Genomic DNA, 18160 nt, shown 5'->3' with positions numbered 1-18160 from the left:
ATTTTAGTATTATACATTATTTAATTTCTTAATTTAAAAGTAAATATTAAAAAAACACATTTCCAAAACATACATACCTCCACTGACACTAATAGCTATTTCTCAATCTTCATCTTTGCCATCTAACATTGTGTTTGCTTGTTCCAGTCTTTATATACTCCACTCGACTGCCCTCAGCAATATCTAATTTGCAAAATTTTACACCAGTCCTCACATGCCCTCTATGCAGGTACTGTATATAAGCACTGTATGCAGACAATAAAATCACTTTTTCTCAACAAAGCGCAAGCATTCAGACTAACGTTTGTGATTGACATTTTCTTAGTTTTCGCTTTCTAATAATTGGGAATTTGTTGTTTTGTTTTTTCCTACAAATATATTACTAAAAAAAAAAATGGATATAAAGCTGTCTGTGACCTGATTCGAGGGGAGATTGAGTCCTTCATGCCCCGGCAGTATCTCTCCGGGAGGTGCTCTGATTTGAATTTTTATTCTGAAACGGGATATTTTGGGGAGAATTTAGACTCCCTGTTTCCTGCTCCTTCTTTTACTATAGCTTCCTCTCCTGAGAACTTATCTGATCAGCCACCTTCTGCCCCTTTTTCTGCAGTTAGTTACACATGTTTGTGAAGTTTTGGAGATGCAACCAGTTGCTTTTGAGTCTACCCCTACTTTGTTGTCTGATCGTTCTCAAGGGAATTACTTAGTTTTTCCTCTTTCTCCTGATCTTGCTCTGCATGCAGGGAGGTTTGCAACATAATTATGTGAGGACGTCACTGTGTCTCTTCCCCCCCTCCTTTATCTGAACAACATGCCCTGGCATATCATCGTCAGGATGATATATATTTGGACACTCAAAGGTTGGACCCGTTGTTGGATCTATGGGATGCCAGGTACGAACCTGTTCTCTCTCTTAACAGGTAGCAATTTTCACAGATTCGTTTGACCCTTACTACTGTTTTGAGATACTTCTCTTCCCTTCAACTTTTGGCTGAAGCACATTACCAGTCGCCTGAATAATTTGACGATGAACTGGGCTCTTTACTGGTCACTACTATGACACATTTGTCCTCTTCAGGACTTGCCTTGGTTGGTCTGTTGTTGGGACTTGTTTGGTCGGGATGCATTTTTGGAGGGTATTCACTTACCTTTCTCTGCCCTTCGAGATTTACAGGAAGCACCTTTTCTTCGACCTTATTTATATGCTGGAATTCCAGAATCTTTAGAAGCCAGAGTTGATACAGTATGTTTGCAGTCTTTATCGTCTTTGGCTCTATTTTACTTCCACTGGTACTTCTGCAGGTTCATCCCATCATGTCTCAAGGCCCCCTCCTTCAACTCCTTTTCCATTGGTTCTCTTAATCGTTTCCGTCCTTATTCACAGGAGATATTTTGCGGGCTGGTATGTAGACTTCTCCTGACACATTCATATCTCATTACCTTCACAATCTGGCATTTTCCTCTTCGAAGGGACTTCATCTTCCCCCTGTAGCTGTGTTGACTACCTCTACTAGATTTTAACAGGGTGGTGAGTAACGTGTTATCTGACTTACAGATATTGTTCTTTTCTCTTCTAGGGTCCCTACTGATTTCTTTTGGAACCCACACAGTGGCGAATGTTGCCCAGTTAGGTATGCTTGTATGCTTGCTGGGGTGGTGAACCATGGAGGTATCCTCCTGAATGAGAGATATACAATATAAACAATAAAGACTCCCTTCAGTTGAGAGTAGGTTGGTGGTGTTCTGATGGTGTAGGTAATGAGATGTTCTCCAAATGGACACTCCAACTCTGCACTGGTTTGTCCAAGAGGATGTTGCAGCTTTGGAGTGCGCCATCATGATGATTGGGATCCTTCATCCTACTCCCTCTTAGGAGTCGATTCCCAGCAGTTGAGTTTTGAATTACGAGCTGAACCAGTAAATATAAATCCTCACATGTGTTCAGAGTGTCCCTGGTTCCTCACTCAATTCGCCTTGAGTGTACTACCCCAGTGCTGTGTGTCACAGTGGGTGAACTTGTTGGTTGCTCCACTGCTTCCATTCAAACTACCCCTCGGTGTCTTTATGCCAAGGATGTTACTGCATTTGAAGTGGTTCTGGTGTGTTTGATTTGAGTGGATATATATGTATGTTATTTTACTCTGCTCACATGTGCCCTGTTCACAGATCAGTTGTGGGATTTCTCCCTCGGCTGAACTTGAGGTGAAGATGGTATGATCCTTGTCCTACCCAACATAGATGTCAGTTCCCAGAGGTCGAGTTTTGAACGCAGTTGACTTCCCGTGTATTGTCTGTCGTGCCCTAGCAAGTCTACACCTTGGGGCACATAACTTATTTTACCCACATTCTGTTCATCAGGAAGATTGAAATTATAATATATTGGGGCTAGGATCACTGTCCAACTGTGTGTGTGTGTGAGGGAGTGAAAGGCTTGGGGCATGCAAACAATTGATTGCAAAAAGAGGGCAGTAGTGAACGAGAATAGCTATGTATGTGAGCAGAAATAAGTTCCTGTCAGAAATACATTTTCAGCGTAGGAAAATTATAACTTTGAGCCATTTCTTCTGTATGTAAGGTTACATTTCCTGTATGGGACTATGTCTTTCTTTTCCTTTGTTGTAAATATGCGTAACATCATAAAACCTTCTGCACCTCTGATCTGTTTTCAGAGTTGTTATAGTTCAAAACGCATCCAAAAGTAAAATTGCATTCTGTTTCTACACACTAAAATATTATTCAATTGCTGAATACATTGGTATATGTATGCAAAGTTTCCCTTCTCTCATTCTGATATTGCTTTTTACATTAAATGATTATACTTCTTTGAATAAAAGGATGGAACATTTTATTCAATAAAAGATAGAACAAAAATAGATCTTGTGGTATCACAAATTTTCAGAAAAAGTGGACATTAAATGTTTATTATTAAAAAGGCCATATATGTGTGGATGTGGTAAATAGCATCTGATGGACATTGCTCTGCATTCATATAAGGGTATCTATTTTAATACCACCTTAGAGTTAATATGATGTGTTTGATGTCATACATGTATTTAGATTTAAATATGTGTAAATAAAGCATATGTAGGTTTTGGATGTAAAAGTTGTTTAATTAAAAAAAGCAGAATATGATGACTTTCTATATTTTAGTGAGGTAATTATTTTGTTTGAGAGTTGTATGATTATGGAATTTTTTTTATCATAATGAAGGACTATAGGCTTTATTTTTGTTGTAACATTTTTTTCATTTTGATTCCAGGCGATCCACAATAATACCCGTTACAAATGTAAGCTCTGCCATAATGATTACAACACCATCAAGTCATTAATAAATCACATCAGAAAATACCACCAAGGGCCATCAGGCAAGCAATATTTAGCACTGTTTCAAACTCAAGCTGATCGTAACATGTCTGTTCTGCACGTTTGTAACATCTGTAACAGGAAATTCAAGAAGAAAATTGATAGAGATAGGCATCTTTATGTTCATGACATTAGAGATAATACCAGTTTTATGCAGTGCTCACTTTGTGACTACATTGCTTCAAGACGATCCTATCTAGAAAATCATCATCGCAAGCATCGGATAGTATATGTTTGTTCTGTATGTGAATCTATGTTTTTGAGTTCTGTTCTCCTGAAAAATCACTTTAGTCATCACAAATTAGATAGCCAGTGTAACGATAAGACTTACTTAAATCCACAACATCCTCAAGATCAAGAAACAACAAAAGAGTCACAACAAGTGACTCAGACTTTGGACCAATTGTTTGAAGAGTCCATTAACAAAAGCTGGTACCTACCTGAGCCTCGGGGATCTATTGCACAGAATCAGTATGTCAATATTCCACTAGAACTTTGTGAAGATGACAACCAGGTAATAACTGTACCAAGTGTATTAGATTTATGTGATAACTTTAAAATGAGAGAGTCTTCTTAGAATTACATCTGTACATTTGGTGAGTTGGGTCAGTCAGTTTGTAACTGTGAAACTATATGTACTATAACTCTGAAATTACTAAACATATTTATAAGAAATTTAGCATGCTTTCAGTAAATATTAAAAGTCTGTTTTACACAAAAATCAATTTTTTTAATAAAGTGTTTCTACTAAAAAATTTAATATTTTATCTCTTATTTTCTGTACCCTAACAACATACTTGATCCACAGGCCTGAAGAGAAATCATCACTATACAGTGAAATGAAAGTTTGAAATATATAAAATAAAACAAGTATAACACCAGTCTTTCTTCAGCAGTTTTGATTAAACAAGTTCCAAACAACTTATTTTCACAATTGTAACTTTTAGCTTTTTCTTATCTGTTTTCTTCTATTGTTTTATTGCAGCACTTTGTACTCTAAGCAGTAACTCTTGGCAACAAAGCAATAAGTCACAAAAGGAGATATTAATAGCTTCCAGCAGACCATAACAAAAACAACATTTGAAAATGACATGCACTAAGCTCATTGTGACTTTTGCCTCTAGCTTGTGAAATTTTAGACATTTTATTTTACTGAAGTTTTGATAGATTAAGCTGGGAAGTTTCAATTGTTTCAATTTTAATTACTTTTGTTACAAAATATATAACAATAGATAAAAGAAATACATAAAAAACTGGATTTGTAGTACTTGCTGCACTATCAAACTGGTTTGCTCTCATGTATAAAACAGAAGCTGTTTTTCCCTAAGCCTTGTTCAGTCTCACAATTTTGGGTGTCTAAAAATAATGTATGTAGCTTTCAAATATATGTCTTAAAACACAAAAAAATATATTAGTCATTATAATAGAATGTCCCCAAATGACTATAATTTATCCTTCTTTCTAATTATGCTATAAATAGGTTCAAACAATTATGTTAACTGTTCAGAGTAGCACCAAAATGATATTTGAATAAGAAACATATGATGACTGAATAATCTAGACAGAAAAATTTAGACTTTCACATAGAAGAGAATCTGTTTTTTATTCTGGTTATAAACATATCCACTAGCCTTGTAAAGTTGCTTAGGAAACAATATCAAAAGTCAGAGAAGGAAGGCCTTCTATGGTAGGTTTGAAAAATTTACTGATTACCTGAGCAAATCAAGAAGGCAGGAGGTGCAGATTTTATGTTCTTGCTTGTAATTATACTTATTTTATGTTTCTTATTGGTTGGAAACTGCAGTAACTTATGAAATTAGAAAATTCTGAATTGGAGAAATCTAAACTCAGATGTGTCTTGGGACACACTTTATTACACCCTAACAATTAGCATTATTTAATATCATAAGTTGGAAAATATTCACTTATTAAAATGAGATTAATTATTCATAGACATCATAGTATGCTTTAAATTGTTTTATCAATTAGTTGTGTCTTTTGAACTATCTGAATGAATAAATCTCATTTATAAACCACCCTTTACAATACAGAATAAAAAAAATCACAGGTTATAATTTGGCTAAACAAATCATCTTAATAGAATTTAAACATGAGGTCACAGTTAGTTGTTTTTTATTCTGAGTTGTTGTTTGGGGTAATAGTGGATGACTTTAGTGTATTGACTACCAGTGGCTTTACCTCCCATTAGTTTAATATATATATATATATATATATTAGCTGTATGACAGTTGTGTATGTACTATGACATTACATTATTAGTGTAGTTAAATTACTCTTTGACAATTTCTCTCACTACATATTAACTACTGTTATTGTATCTTTCCAAAGTATTATTATTTTTATTGAACTTTCTACTTTCTGAAGGCTTATTATGTTTCCTTTTTGTCTTTTCCAGAAGATTTAATGTACGTTATTACGTTCTGTAACCAGCTCTGTGTATTTGTTATAGTGAATAGTTAAAATATTAAAGTTTTTCATATATAAAATATAGACACACACACCACACATATATATGTTTAGCTTTTTCTTTTCTTTTTGTATTGCATTAAACATTGCTATATTATCATGGATAGTTTTAGGCATTATTTTGATTTTTAAGTTATTGTATCTCAATAAACATCAGTTTTTGGTTGTACTATGAGAAAATTACTGCTAAAGATTCAATACAGTTTATACAGTAACCTATTAAATGTAGACGTCTCTCCCATCCGATACTATACTCAAGTTTTCTTTGGTCAAAAGATGTGATAGGGAAGAACAGAAAAAATAAGAAAGTTATATTAAGTTCACAATTTTCTTCTACAACAGTACTTCAAGCAGACAGCAAGTGATTCTATGTTCTCTTAAGTAAGGTATATTGTATTATATATTGCTACCGTATTAATAATATTAATTTTACTGTTCAGTACATCAAATATCATTGATTCTTATTTGGTGTGTTGCTTGTTATTATTTATTTACCATAAAGATTGTTTTGCATTGGTAGCTTAATATATATAGTTAGGACTAACCTAAATTTCTTAAGCCAGCTGAACCTTGTGAGTTATTATTGGGATTATGGCCAAAAATGCCATTAACAGCAAGGGTAGAAACCAACTAATAAAACAATGCATTTACTCCTAAGTATAAACATCTATTTAATTAGCTCTGTTTATTACCAGACTGAAGGAGAAAGATTCAAGATTTTTCTTTCTATAGTGTAAAGATAGTGGGTAGAAAATAAACCTAATAGACAGTGCTTTCCAGATTGTCTTGGAGCAGTTGCCTCACTAACCAGAATACTTTTTACTATTCTAAATCTACTGTATCACTTGTACTTCTATTTTGTGTATATATGTCTATGTTCCTTATTGTTGGCCTTGTCACTGAATAAAAATTAGGATAATACTAACAAAAGTACCCAGCAGAAATGTCACTAGATAGATAAAAGATTCGGGGCTTGGGAATTTTTGGTGCTTCAGATGATATTGATTATGGTTTTCTATTCTGATTTTTCAAGACACCAACTAGGGATTCGTGGCTCTGTCAAATAGACTTGGGACATGGGTTCCATGTGGCAGTGCCTAGTGATGCCCCTGGTATCCAGCAATACCAAGATTAAAGAGTAATGCCATAAGTGGAGGTATGGACCACTGTTATGAGCTATAGCACACAATCTGTGCTGTTGCAGAAGTACCCATGCTACATGCAGTATTAAATGTCACTTTCATTTAGCATCAACTTCATGTATTTTATACCAACTTCCTCGCTCAGTTGAGTGCTCATTTGTGCCATTAAACAGTAAAATTAGAATGGCTTCTTAACTCAATTCTTTTATCTGATTGCTTATCCAGTAAAATTGACTCAGCCAGTTCCTTACAACAACTTGTGACATGAGATAGACAGATAACTCTATTTTATGTTTATAGGTTTCTATGAATATATTATTGTATATGATACTCTTTATTGTAGATTTTAACATATAATGATTATTTTTGTACAGAGTTTGTAAAATTTACGGTTTAAATTAAAGCTATGCCTCTAAGTTTGTGTAAGTACCTGGTGATTTGCAGTACTTGTTTAGTAAATTGTCTTTCCAATTCAATTTTAGGTAACAGCTGTCACAGAAGGTGATAGAAAGCCATCTTTCAGTCTCCATGTATCATTAAATTACAAGCTGCTGACAACAGATCTTTACAGTAAAATTCAGGAAGCATTTGGAAAGGTGGAGTGCCAGCACTGTGGTAAACTCTTTCATACAGTCATGGACCTGGATCCTCACTTACTAACTCATGAGGAAAATAAGCCCTTCAAGTGCACCAAGTGTTCCTACAGTGCAGTATCAAAGGTGAAGGAACTTTTTGGTTTTTAGAGTATGTTGTCAGCTAGAAAGATTAAGATACAAAGCCATAAAGCTAGTTGTACTTAAAGAAGGTTGAGATCATGTAATACAGTTTTTCAGCATCATAATTGTATTTAAAAACTTTCTGTTAAAGATATACACACCTCATAATAAACTTTCTTTTATAATTTATATTTAGATTATTTTTAGTTGTTGTTCCTGTCATAAGTTTGCATCATAAAAAGTAATTTTCAAAGTGATTAATGAGTTTGGTATTTAGAAGTTTTTTGTAAGTAATTAGAATCTCAGTATTGCCCTTATTATTGTAATAGAATAGCTTATATATGCGGTTACACATAAAATATACTGGTGAACTTAGATATACCACTTTTTTTTTCAAAATTTATTATTGAAAGCAGAAAAAAAGTTAATTGCTGCAGATTAATAATAGACATGGATGTAAATAATCAGATCCAGTTTCTTTGTTGTTTTTTTTTAAGTTTACAAAAAGCTTTTAGGGTAGGTAGGTTTTGATGCAGTATTTTGTAATCAATTTTCAAGCTATTCCATCTACATTGGTTTGGTGGTATATGTGTATTTATGATATATATATGTGTGTGGTGTGTATGACTATTAAACTGAATCCTGGGAATTTATTTAAGACTGCTTACACTGGATGCATGTCTTTAGACTAGTTAAGGAAGTGTTTTATTTGACCAATTTTCACTTAGTGTTTCTTTTAAATTGTGTATTGAGTTTAATACTGTATTACTGTAATACATTTTTCTTATGTTTATGTCTACTCAAGAATACCATCTATAAGAGGTTCATTCAGTATATTTGAATTTTTAGATGGTATCACTTAATTTATAAGTACACATACATACAGGGGGCACCCATTGTATCCTAGCTGTAATTGGCCAGCAATTTATGGTTAGTCGAGTCAATGTCATAATCACAGGATCAGCACACAACATCCATCTGTATTTTGTTTCAGAAATGCTGCACATAAAAACTGCATGGAGTTACTTAGTCTTTGGTACAGCCATAGAAACACTTAGGATAAGCAGCTTTTTTTTTTATCAGGTATGAAACTGAAACCACACTGCTGGTGTATAAATTGACTACATTTATCTAGTTGTCGCAAGGAATGAAATTTGATACCATGTAGAAGAAATCATACTTCTAAAGCATGTTCATAGAAAGGACACATATTAAGAGCAGATTGATTTATGATTCAGAAGCTCAGCATAAATTATTTTTTAACTTCATTTTTCTTGATAAGGACTGTTTAAAACGACACCAAGAAACGGTTCATGAAAAGATGCCTTTCCCTTGTGAGTTTTGTGAATTTGTTGCACCATCTCGCACCTCTCTCTGGCACCACCGACAGAAACACCTAATCTCTCAGAGCAAGTGTCCAGTCTGTGATACAGAGTTCCAGAATTTTCGTCTTCTCAAGTCACATGTTATTTTGAAGCATCCAGGGATGGATAGAAATGAGCTAAGAAAGGTAAGAGCAAAGGAATTTCTGAATTTCCACATTTTTATTGCATTTATAAGTATTTGCATTAATTAGATAGCTGTGGTCTCATCAGCTAATGCTGGCCAGGTGGTTAGGGAGCTCAATTCGCAATCTGAGGGTTGTAGGTTCGAATCCCCAGGCCCACCAAACGTGCTCGCCCTTTCAGCCGTGGGGGCATTATTATGTGACAGTCAATCCCACTATTCATTGGTGAAAGAGTAGTCCAAGAGTTGGTGGTGGGTGGTGATGACTAGCTGCCTTCTCTTTAGTCTTACACTGCTAAATTAGGGATGGCTAGCGCAGATAACCCTCGTGTAGCTTTGCGCGAAATTCAGAACAAACAAGTAGCTAATTTCAAATTTAAGAAAATAATATGTAATCGATGAGATTTTAAATAATATTCTAGCATTCTGTAACTGATAATTTTAACTGACATTCTGGCACACTTTGATATATTCATGAAGTAAATTTTTAAATTACACAAACAGTGTTTCTTTTAGAATTAAATAAAAGTGGTTTTTATGCATGTGCATGTACAAAAATTATTTGCTGTGTTCATTGTGATACCATTGTTGTTTTAGTGAACACTGGTTTTTGGCAAAGATAGTTAGAGAAATAATTGTTAAATTCCATGAATACTTGGTCGTTAGTCCATTGGTATTAACAAAAATACAGATCTATGGAAGAAAGTACTTTGTTACCAATTAGTCCTTGTTAAGTATTTTTCACGGTTTTTGTATTTTTACCTTCACATATTACTTGGTACTGGAAATATTTGTTCTTTATCTGGTTGAGAATATTGAAGTCCAGCAGTTCATGATATTTGTTGCAAATTTTCTAACTCCCCTGAATTAAATAAATAAAAAGGATGTTAATCACGTATCAGTCAAAGTAACAGAAATATCTATACTGTGAGCATAGTTCTTGTCCTGTAGTTTGCTGGTGTGTGGTTTGATAGTCGGAAACTTCTACGACCTTGAGCAAGATGTTTTTAATTGTTTTATCATTTTTAGAATTTTTTTTGCATTCATTTAGCCATTTTTGTATGCATTGGTGGATCAATGTTTTCAGTTGTATTAGGAAAAACTTTCTTGAAATTAGTTAGTATCCAGGATCACTTAACATTTGAAGTTATCTTTTATCAACAATCTCAAAAGAGTTTTAATATTTATTTTGCTTGTGTCATGTGATTTGTAAGATCCATGTTCTGCTTTTTAATTTCTTGGTTATTCTATTTATTGTTTTATAGGGAAATACAATTTTTGACTTTAGTTTAATTGTTTGACAGGGATCAAACTATTACATTCCCACATTCCTGAGGAATTTTATCTTTTTACTTGGCTTTCCCAATCAGGAATGCATGGTCTGTCTGTATTCCTTTAGTTATGACCAATGAAAGTGAACATATTACATGGATTAAATGAAAAAACAATTCATGAGGAAATGCAACTTTACATGAGGGAATGTAATCTTCCTGATAGCTTTCCCTCGAGTGAATGTAATTTTATTTCATTATTTCTATCCCTGTTTGATTGGTTTTTGTTTTAAGCAAGTTGAATGGGTGTTCTGATACTCATTGAGCTTAATTTGAAAGTTTAACTATTTTCTTTTTACATGCATTCTACCAGTGGCATTGATAACCAGTTAAATGTGTCATGACACTACCAGAACATGCTTATATTACAGAGAGCACTTTGAGCTGGTCCCTTTGTATATATGTATGCGGAACCTACCTTAGTCTGTGGCCAAAGAAATGTATAATATTCTGGCATTGATTTGTATGTATTGACATCAAAACAACGGTGTGTTATAAGCAATAAACTAGGTTACCCATTCTGTACATAGGGAGCATTTAATATTTTCAAACTAAATGATATGCTCAATTATGTGCTGATGTGTGATTCAATCAGCTCATTAATTATTTGGTTCCCTTCTTTTCACCACTACTACTACAATGAACTAGTATTTTGCATTTCAGTTCCTTTATAGATCAAAAATTTATCAACGCTCACTTGGGCATTGCCATGAATGTACCTGGTCAGGCCCAGCCTAGGCTACATCACTGACTTCAACATTTGAATGTTTCATTTGATTCTAACACTTTTAAGGATATTCAGTTAGCTTGGTAATCATAGTACACATAGTATTAATAAAAAAAAATCACAGATAAGCACGTATAGATAAAACAAGAAATTTTTAATCCTTTCCAATGGTTTGAAAATTATGTTTAACTTCACCTGTTATTTTGGTCTTTTAACATTTAAAACTTCTTTCTTTTCGTACAACAGTTATAAAGTTTTTGTACCTTAAGTAAAACAGTATATTTATTCTATACAATGCTACACAATGAACCATCTGTGTTGTGTCCACTGTGGGGAATCGAACCCCAGATTTTAGTATCGTAAGTCCATAAACTTACCACTGACCCACTAGGAGACTATAATGTACTTAAGTGTTCTTTTTAGAAATTAGTTTCCAAGTGATTTATGTTCACTTTAGATTATTTAATGTATAATATTTATGATTCTGCTACTCATTTATACTGCATATACCAAGATATGATTATTTTAAATACTCATTATAAGGTGACAATAGTTTCAGGTTTTGAGTAATTGGAAAAGCACTTTGTTTCTAATTTACTTTGTAGAAATTAAAAAACATTAAATAATGTAAAATAATATGTTATCAGATTTTCCATCATAGGTTTTTTATAATCCATATAACATCTTGTTGTCTTTTCATGGGCTAACTCCAAATGTTAACATACTTGCCACAGTATATTCATTTTCTTTGTTTCCATCTCTAAAAGCTGTAATATTTAGAGAGTCAAAATAGAGATTTGTAGCTTGAGGAAATAATGTCAACTGTATGTTTCAAACTTTAAACTTGTTTGTTTACTTTTTTCGCAATTGCATTTTTACTTTATGCTACCTATCTTGTTTCTGTAATTTTTTGAAGATCCCTATTCCCTCTTTTTAAATCAACAATTTTTAATAGTCTTGTAAAATATTTGGATTAGTAGGGTTTGACCTGAAGAGTCTTTGCTGAGACTTTTTCTATGGATATTGTGGTCACAATGATTTTCTCCCCAAAGTTAACCACTCTGTCCATGGTTGTCCATGTCTTCGGACAATTCACTGAAAATACCTGGAATGTAGGAAAACATTCCTTTCTTTTGCTGTTTGACTTTTTTTTTTATGAGAACCAATGAAAAATTTTCTCTGACCTCTTTTATGATTTGCTTTCTCTGCAACTGTATCCTGTCACAACTGCATCCAAACCTATTGCACTGGCAGCACATTGAGCATTTTTTAACTTGCAAATAAGTTTTGAATCTGATGTTTCTGACTCCAATATGTGTTCAATCTTGACAGAAAATCTGCTGATTGTTCTTACAGTTTCCAATTACAGTAGACTCTCCCTGAGCGACCATCTCCCCAAGCAGACCACTCCCCCATTGCAGGCAAAATACTATAGTCCCGACAATTTGCCTGTCTTTACCCTTATAAAATATTTCCCCAGGCCGACCACTCCCCTATTCCATACAACGACCATTGAAATCAGTCCCGAGACCATTGTTGACATTCCATGTTGCAACCGCCCGCTGTCTTTTATTTTTTGAAGATAAACATTAACAGGTGTGGTCATTGTTGATTGCAGTCGTGTTCATTATTTGACAACACTCAGCATGTGTCACTTTTAAATTACTCTGATGGTGTTTCTAATTACATTGTTTTGTTTTATTGCCATTTGGACCATGATTTTAAAAATTCCTGCCATAAAAAGTTGCAAAATATGTGGTAACATGAAGCAAATGTTACATTAATCAAGTTACATAAAGCTCAAGCTACATGTGAGCTGGTAGTCCTAGCGAGTATACCTCACAGAAAAATGTTATTATTATCATTATTTTTATTTATTTTACCTAATTTAACCTTATCCAGCCTAAAATTTTCTAATTATTACATTTTTATTTACTTTTATAATAATAAATAAATAAAGTTAAGAAAAACAAAAAATTAGCACTTACCCATGTAACCTTTTTATTTTATTGTCGTCGACTGTCCTTCTATGTTAGCCCTAATACTTTCACCAATACTACTAGTCCACAAAATAATATTCCCTCTAACTAAATAATACATGGGAGAACATCACACATAACATTACAATTGAATGTTCAAATATTTTAAAAGTTAATTGGTGAACTGGTCGATCCATAGTAAGACCACTTTTGTTCAGACCCAAAAATGATCTTAATAGGGAGAGTCTACTGTATCACTGGCTTTTTGAGAACCTCAATAGGTATTGTATTAAAATAACACCAAAAAATTTGGCAAAATTTAGTAAAACATTTCTCTATCTCCCAAAAAATATAATCATTGCATATCCTCCAGTTATTTTCACTTTTTGGGTGACGAACACCACTGGATTTCTCATAATACACTACATATCTTATAAGATATGCAAGAGAGTTGAAAAAATGCCAGATGTGCCTGTCTGCCAGAGATAAAATACTGTTCATATTCTGGTTGACTTTGGGATTAGTTGTTAAATTTTCTGAAGTGTAAAATTTATATTACATGGCCTTTGAATCTGTAAAATTTTAAGTTAATCTTCTAAAATCAACTTTGCTAAAAGTTCCTGGGAATTTTTTAAGTTTCTCTTTTTTTTTTTTTTCTCAACACCATTTGTTTTTTGTGATGTGGAGCTCAATCTTTTAACTTTATCCATATGTGGTTTAACCCAAGTTACTGGTTTTGGGTAGGCTTAAAAAAATGAAACTGTGCTTCTGGACATATTCTGTACAAATAAGTAGAAGTTGAAAATTGGTATTGGTTCTGTAACATTTCTGAAGAACTTCATTGAACTTGGATTATACAGAGTAGCCAAAAAGTAATAGGATTCTGATGCTTCATAAATATAATGTTTTTTTCTTATTATTCAATACAGAAGAGGTGGCAGCAGTAATTTCCATAAAGAAATAAATCTCTACACAGACCTGTTTGATTTTAATTTGTATTTGCAGTGCATTATTTGAATAAAGATTGTTATCAGGAAATACAATATTTCAATACATGTTATACAGTCCTATTACTTTTAGCCTACCTGTGATTTTTATTATTTTCTAAATGTATGTACCTGTTTGTTTCTGTATACTTACGTTTAATACCACTTTTATATTGTTTTTCTATTTCATGGACTTAAGCTCCTGGGGACAAACAAAAAAGTGACTGGTCGTTTAGGTCGACGTTCTTACAAGTGCCCTTACTGTGATCGCATCTTTCACCGTTCAAGCACAGATCTACAGAAACATATGTGGATCCATGAAGGAATTAAACCTTACAAATGTACACTCTGTTCTCATGAGAGTCGCAGCAAAAACAATCTCAGGGTGCACATGTTGCGTCACACAGAGGAGAAATCTCACTTGTGTGAAGAATGTGGAAAGTCTTATAAATCTAAGACTGCTTTAAGGACCCATCTTAAGTGAGTATTTTTTCAGCAGTGTTAACTAGGGCTTAGGCTTATATCAAAACAAAGTTTAACTATTAAATTGTTAACAAGTTTAATTATATGATCTGCTTATTAAGTGTGTGTTTGTATACATATATGTAAATTTTAGTTCTTAAAATATTTTCTCTTTGTACTCCATGTAATCAGTCAATATTTTTTATATGTCTTACACGATTCTGACTTTCTTCCTACTGTTCAAGATTTCAGTATTCTGGGAAGTGGTTTAAATGATAATATGTGTGTGTATATATAGATATGGATTTAATATGGTTTGTTACTCACTTTAACACAGTCTGACTAAGCCATCATGGTTATGTTCCTTGTGAACTGTGAGTGGTCTTTTCAATCCTTGTGAACTAAATCTGTTTTGTGTGTGTAGTGGTTGCTTTATAGGTCCCATGTTTGTTCAGTCCTTGTGAACTAAGTCTGTTTTGTGTGTGTGTAATGGCTGCTTTATAGGTCCCATGTTTGTTCAGTCCATGTGAACTTATTAGTGAGGCTCATGTGTGCAGTGACTGATGAATAGAATCCAAGTGAATTTTGTTGTGCAGAAGTTCTAGAACATACAGCCTTAATATCATAATTTCTGGTTAAAGCACTAAACAAAGTATTAACGTGTTTTCATAGGCTCAATGTGTATAGTTATGGACATGAATGTGACATTTTTGGTGTCTTTATTGTTGAAGAAGAAGAAAAAATATATATACAATTCCATAAAAGAATAAATATGGAATGTGTGTTTGGCTAGTTCATAGTCTTGTTGTTATTTTGTTTTAGGATACACACACAAGGAAATATCTTCACATGTGACCGCTGTGATTATAGTGCCTCTCAGAAAAGTCATCTGTGGAGACACATGGAGACCCATGATGTGGTGCGCCAGTATGCTTGTGAACATTGTGATTACTCCTCCAACACAGTTGGTTATATGAAGGTGAGAAATCTGGAAGTTCAATAAAATTCAAGTCTTATGTTCATCACAACCCTTACTAATTTCACCTGCTTCTACATTATCTAATGTATGATGGTTTACTGCACTCCTACCTCTGTAATACCTAATGTATGATGGTTTACTGCACTCCTACCTCTGTAATATCTAATGTATGATGGTTCACTGTACTCCTACCTCTGTAATACCTAATGTATGATGGTTTACTGCACTCCTACCTCTGTAATACCTAATGTATGATGGTTTACTGCACTCCTACCTCTGTAATATCTAATGTATGATGGTTCACTGCACTCCTACCTCTATAATATTTAATGTATGATGGTTCACTGCAGTCCAACCTCTGTAATATTTAATGTATTGTTTACTGCAATTCAACTTCTGTAATATCTAATGTATTTTTTAAGCCATTCCTTCATTTTATTGTTGAACAACTGGAAAGTGTACTTGATTGATAACACTGTTTAGAATGGCTAAATGTTCTGTGGTTGGTTAGTAAATGACTATTTTGTGTGTATGATTACAAAATGAGTAGAAAATATTTATTCACATCAGAAATACATGAGCATCACATGCTTCAAAGTCAGTATAAATAAACAGATGTCCAAAATAAACTGTTCAGTAGATGTTTAATTAAAAGAAGCAACTTTTAATTAAAGGTTCTTTTACTGAGCCATTACTTAATAGACTCAGTTATGTTATGGACATTTTTGTTTTGTACAGTCTGTTTTCATTTAAAGGAATGTTGATTTTAATATATATATATATATGTATATACAATTTCAGTAAAAAAAAATTATTATTGTCCCCCTACCCCAGTTGAAGTAATGTTGATTTTAACATACTTATATATATATATATATATATGTGTGTGTGTGTGTGTGTGTGTGTGTATTTACATTTTCTATTAAAAATATCATTTTGCCCACCCCCAGTTGATTGTGAATAGTTGTTTTTAACATAAGTTTACCAGTGCGAATTACCATTAATATATAACAGATAATACCTTAGTAGTCCAGTAATTGATTTTTTTTCTAATGAACAAAGGCTCACTATAGTAGACACCACAAGGGGGCAATATATAATGAAAATTCCAGTTTTTCCACACCAGAGATATTAGAAAATCAAGAACAAGTCTTCAAGTGTGTTAGTTGTTCTTACATTTTTGGGAATATATCAGACTTGAAACGTCATTTGCGGGTAAGTCTTTTTTATTTATTTTTGTTCTGAATCAGTCGGTGCTACTATTTTGTTTAAAACTAAACTGTGAGTTGCCTTTCTTTATATGTTAATGAATAAAGTATGCACTTGAGAGAGAGCATTTTAAAAATTGAAGAAGTTACATCTTAAATTACGAACTTAATTTTATACTTTCTGTTACTGGTAGGATCCATTTGTAACATCATATTGAGTAATTTTATTTTATTGTATTGTTATAAAACTTGGGCAGTATTATTAAATGCATCATTGTGCATTGTTTATGGTAGTTTTTAAATTTATTTGACTACCTAGCAAATAACAGAGGCCATTATGACTGTTGACACACGGTTGTTTTAATGTGGTTTATATGGAGCCTCATAATTTACTATATGCATATGTATATAGCTGCATGCAGGCCATGGATGTAATTTAATGTTTATATGGCAGGCATGACAGATGTACCATAGTGATTATTAACTAACTGTTGCAACTGTATTGATGTTGCACATCATTTGTTTATATATATAGGGTTCTTGCCCCTTTTGGACACAATGTTGCTGACAGGATCACACACAGTTTTTTGTTTCTTTACCACTGCATGATTGATTTTAGCCATTTCACGCAAATGTCTAAAATGTATACAAATGTCTAAGGTGTCTCCCACACCAGAAATCTTTAAGCTGCAGTGAAAATGCAGTTGCAAAAAAAGAAGTAAACAAACAAGTTTAAGGTCTGAAACATAGAGTTGACATTATTTCCTCAAGCTGCAAATCCCTAATTTAAATACATTGAGTAAACATTTGTGTGAATTCACTCATTTCCTGTGTCAAATAATATGGAGGACCCCAGCTGTAGTTAGCGGGATTAATTGTACTATTTATAGTATTTTCGTTTTAAATATTTTGTGTTACTTATGTTATTATGGATCATGCATAAGTCAACAAATTCATGGTCTCGTGAAGTACTTGGTATACAAACAGTTTAGAAAAACATGTTTAAAAAGGCATTGGAGTCATCAGTAATTCTAGGGTTAAGATATCTACAAAAGGTTAGCAAATACAGGTGCAGGGTAAATGCTTGACCTCTTGTAAACATTTAATTAAACATAAAAAAAATTAATTATATACTATGTTTTGATGCCAAGTTTATTGACATACATTGAAAATAAAGTTGTTTAATTAAATTTTGAATGTAACTCTGTGAAAAGTAATGACATGCACAATTTGACCCTGCCATATACATAGGGTTAATAAGTTTTATGTTCACA

General features: G+C 33.1%; 1 protein-coding gene across 4 annotated transcripts in view; it reads left to right on the top strand.

Annotated features, from left to right (window-relative positions):
* Positions 1-18160, top strand: part of LOC106465144 (zinc finger protein ZFAT-like) — a 40602-nt gene that overhangs the window by 19136 nt on the left and 3306 nt on the right. For all 4 annotated transcript variants that reach the window (XM_022392977.1, XM_022392978.1, XM_022392976.1 and 1 more), the window contains exons 10-15: positions 3260-3877; positions 7475-7711; positions 8991-9218; positions 14437-14717; positions 15522-15678; positions 16741-16893. In XM_022392977.1, the coding sequence (XP_022248685.1) occupies positions 3260-3877; positions 7475-7711; positions 8991-9218; positions 14437-14717; positions 15522-15678; positions 16741-16893 (1674 nt within the window). The remainder of the gene's footprint in view (positions 1-3259; positions 3878-7474; positions 7712-8990; positions 9219-14436; positions 14718-15521; positions 15679-16740; positions 16894-18160) is intronic.

This window comes from Limulus polyphemus, unplaced genomic scaffold (genome assembly GCF_000517525.1).
Source record: "Limulus polyphemus unplaced genomic scaffold, Limulus_polyphemus-2.1.2 Scaffold1848, whole genome shotgun sequence".
NCBI classification, from domain to species: Eukaryota; Metazoa; Arthropoda; class Merostomata; order Xiphosura; family Limulidae; genus Limulus; species Limulus polyphemus.
The sequence above is the reverse complement of the archived record's forward strand: the minus strand, read 5'-3'. Positions and strand labels throughout refer to the sequence as shown.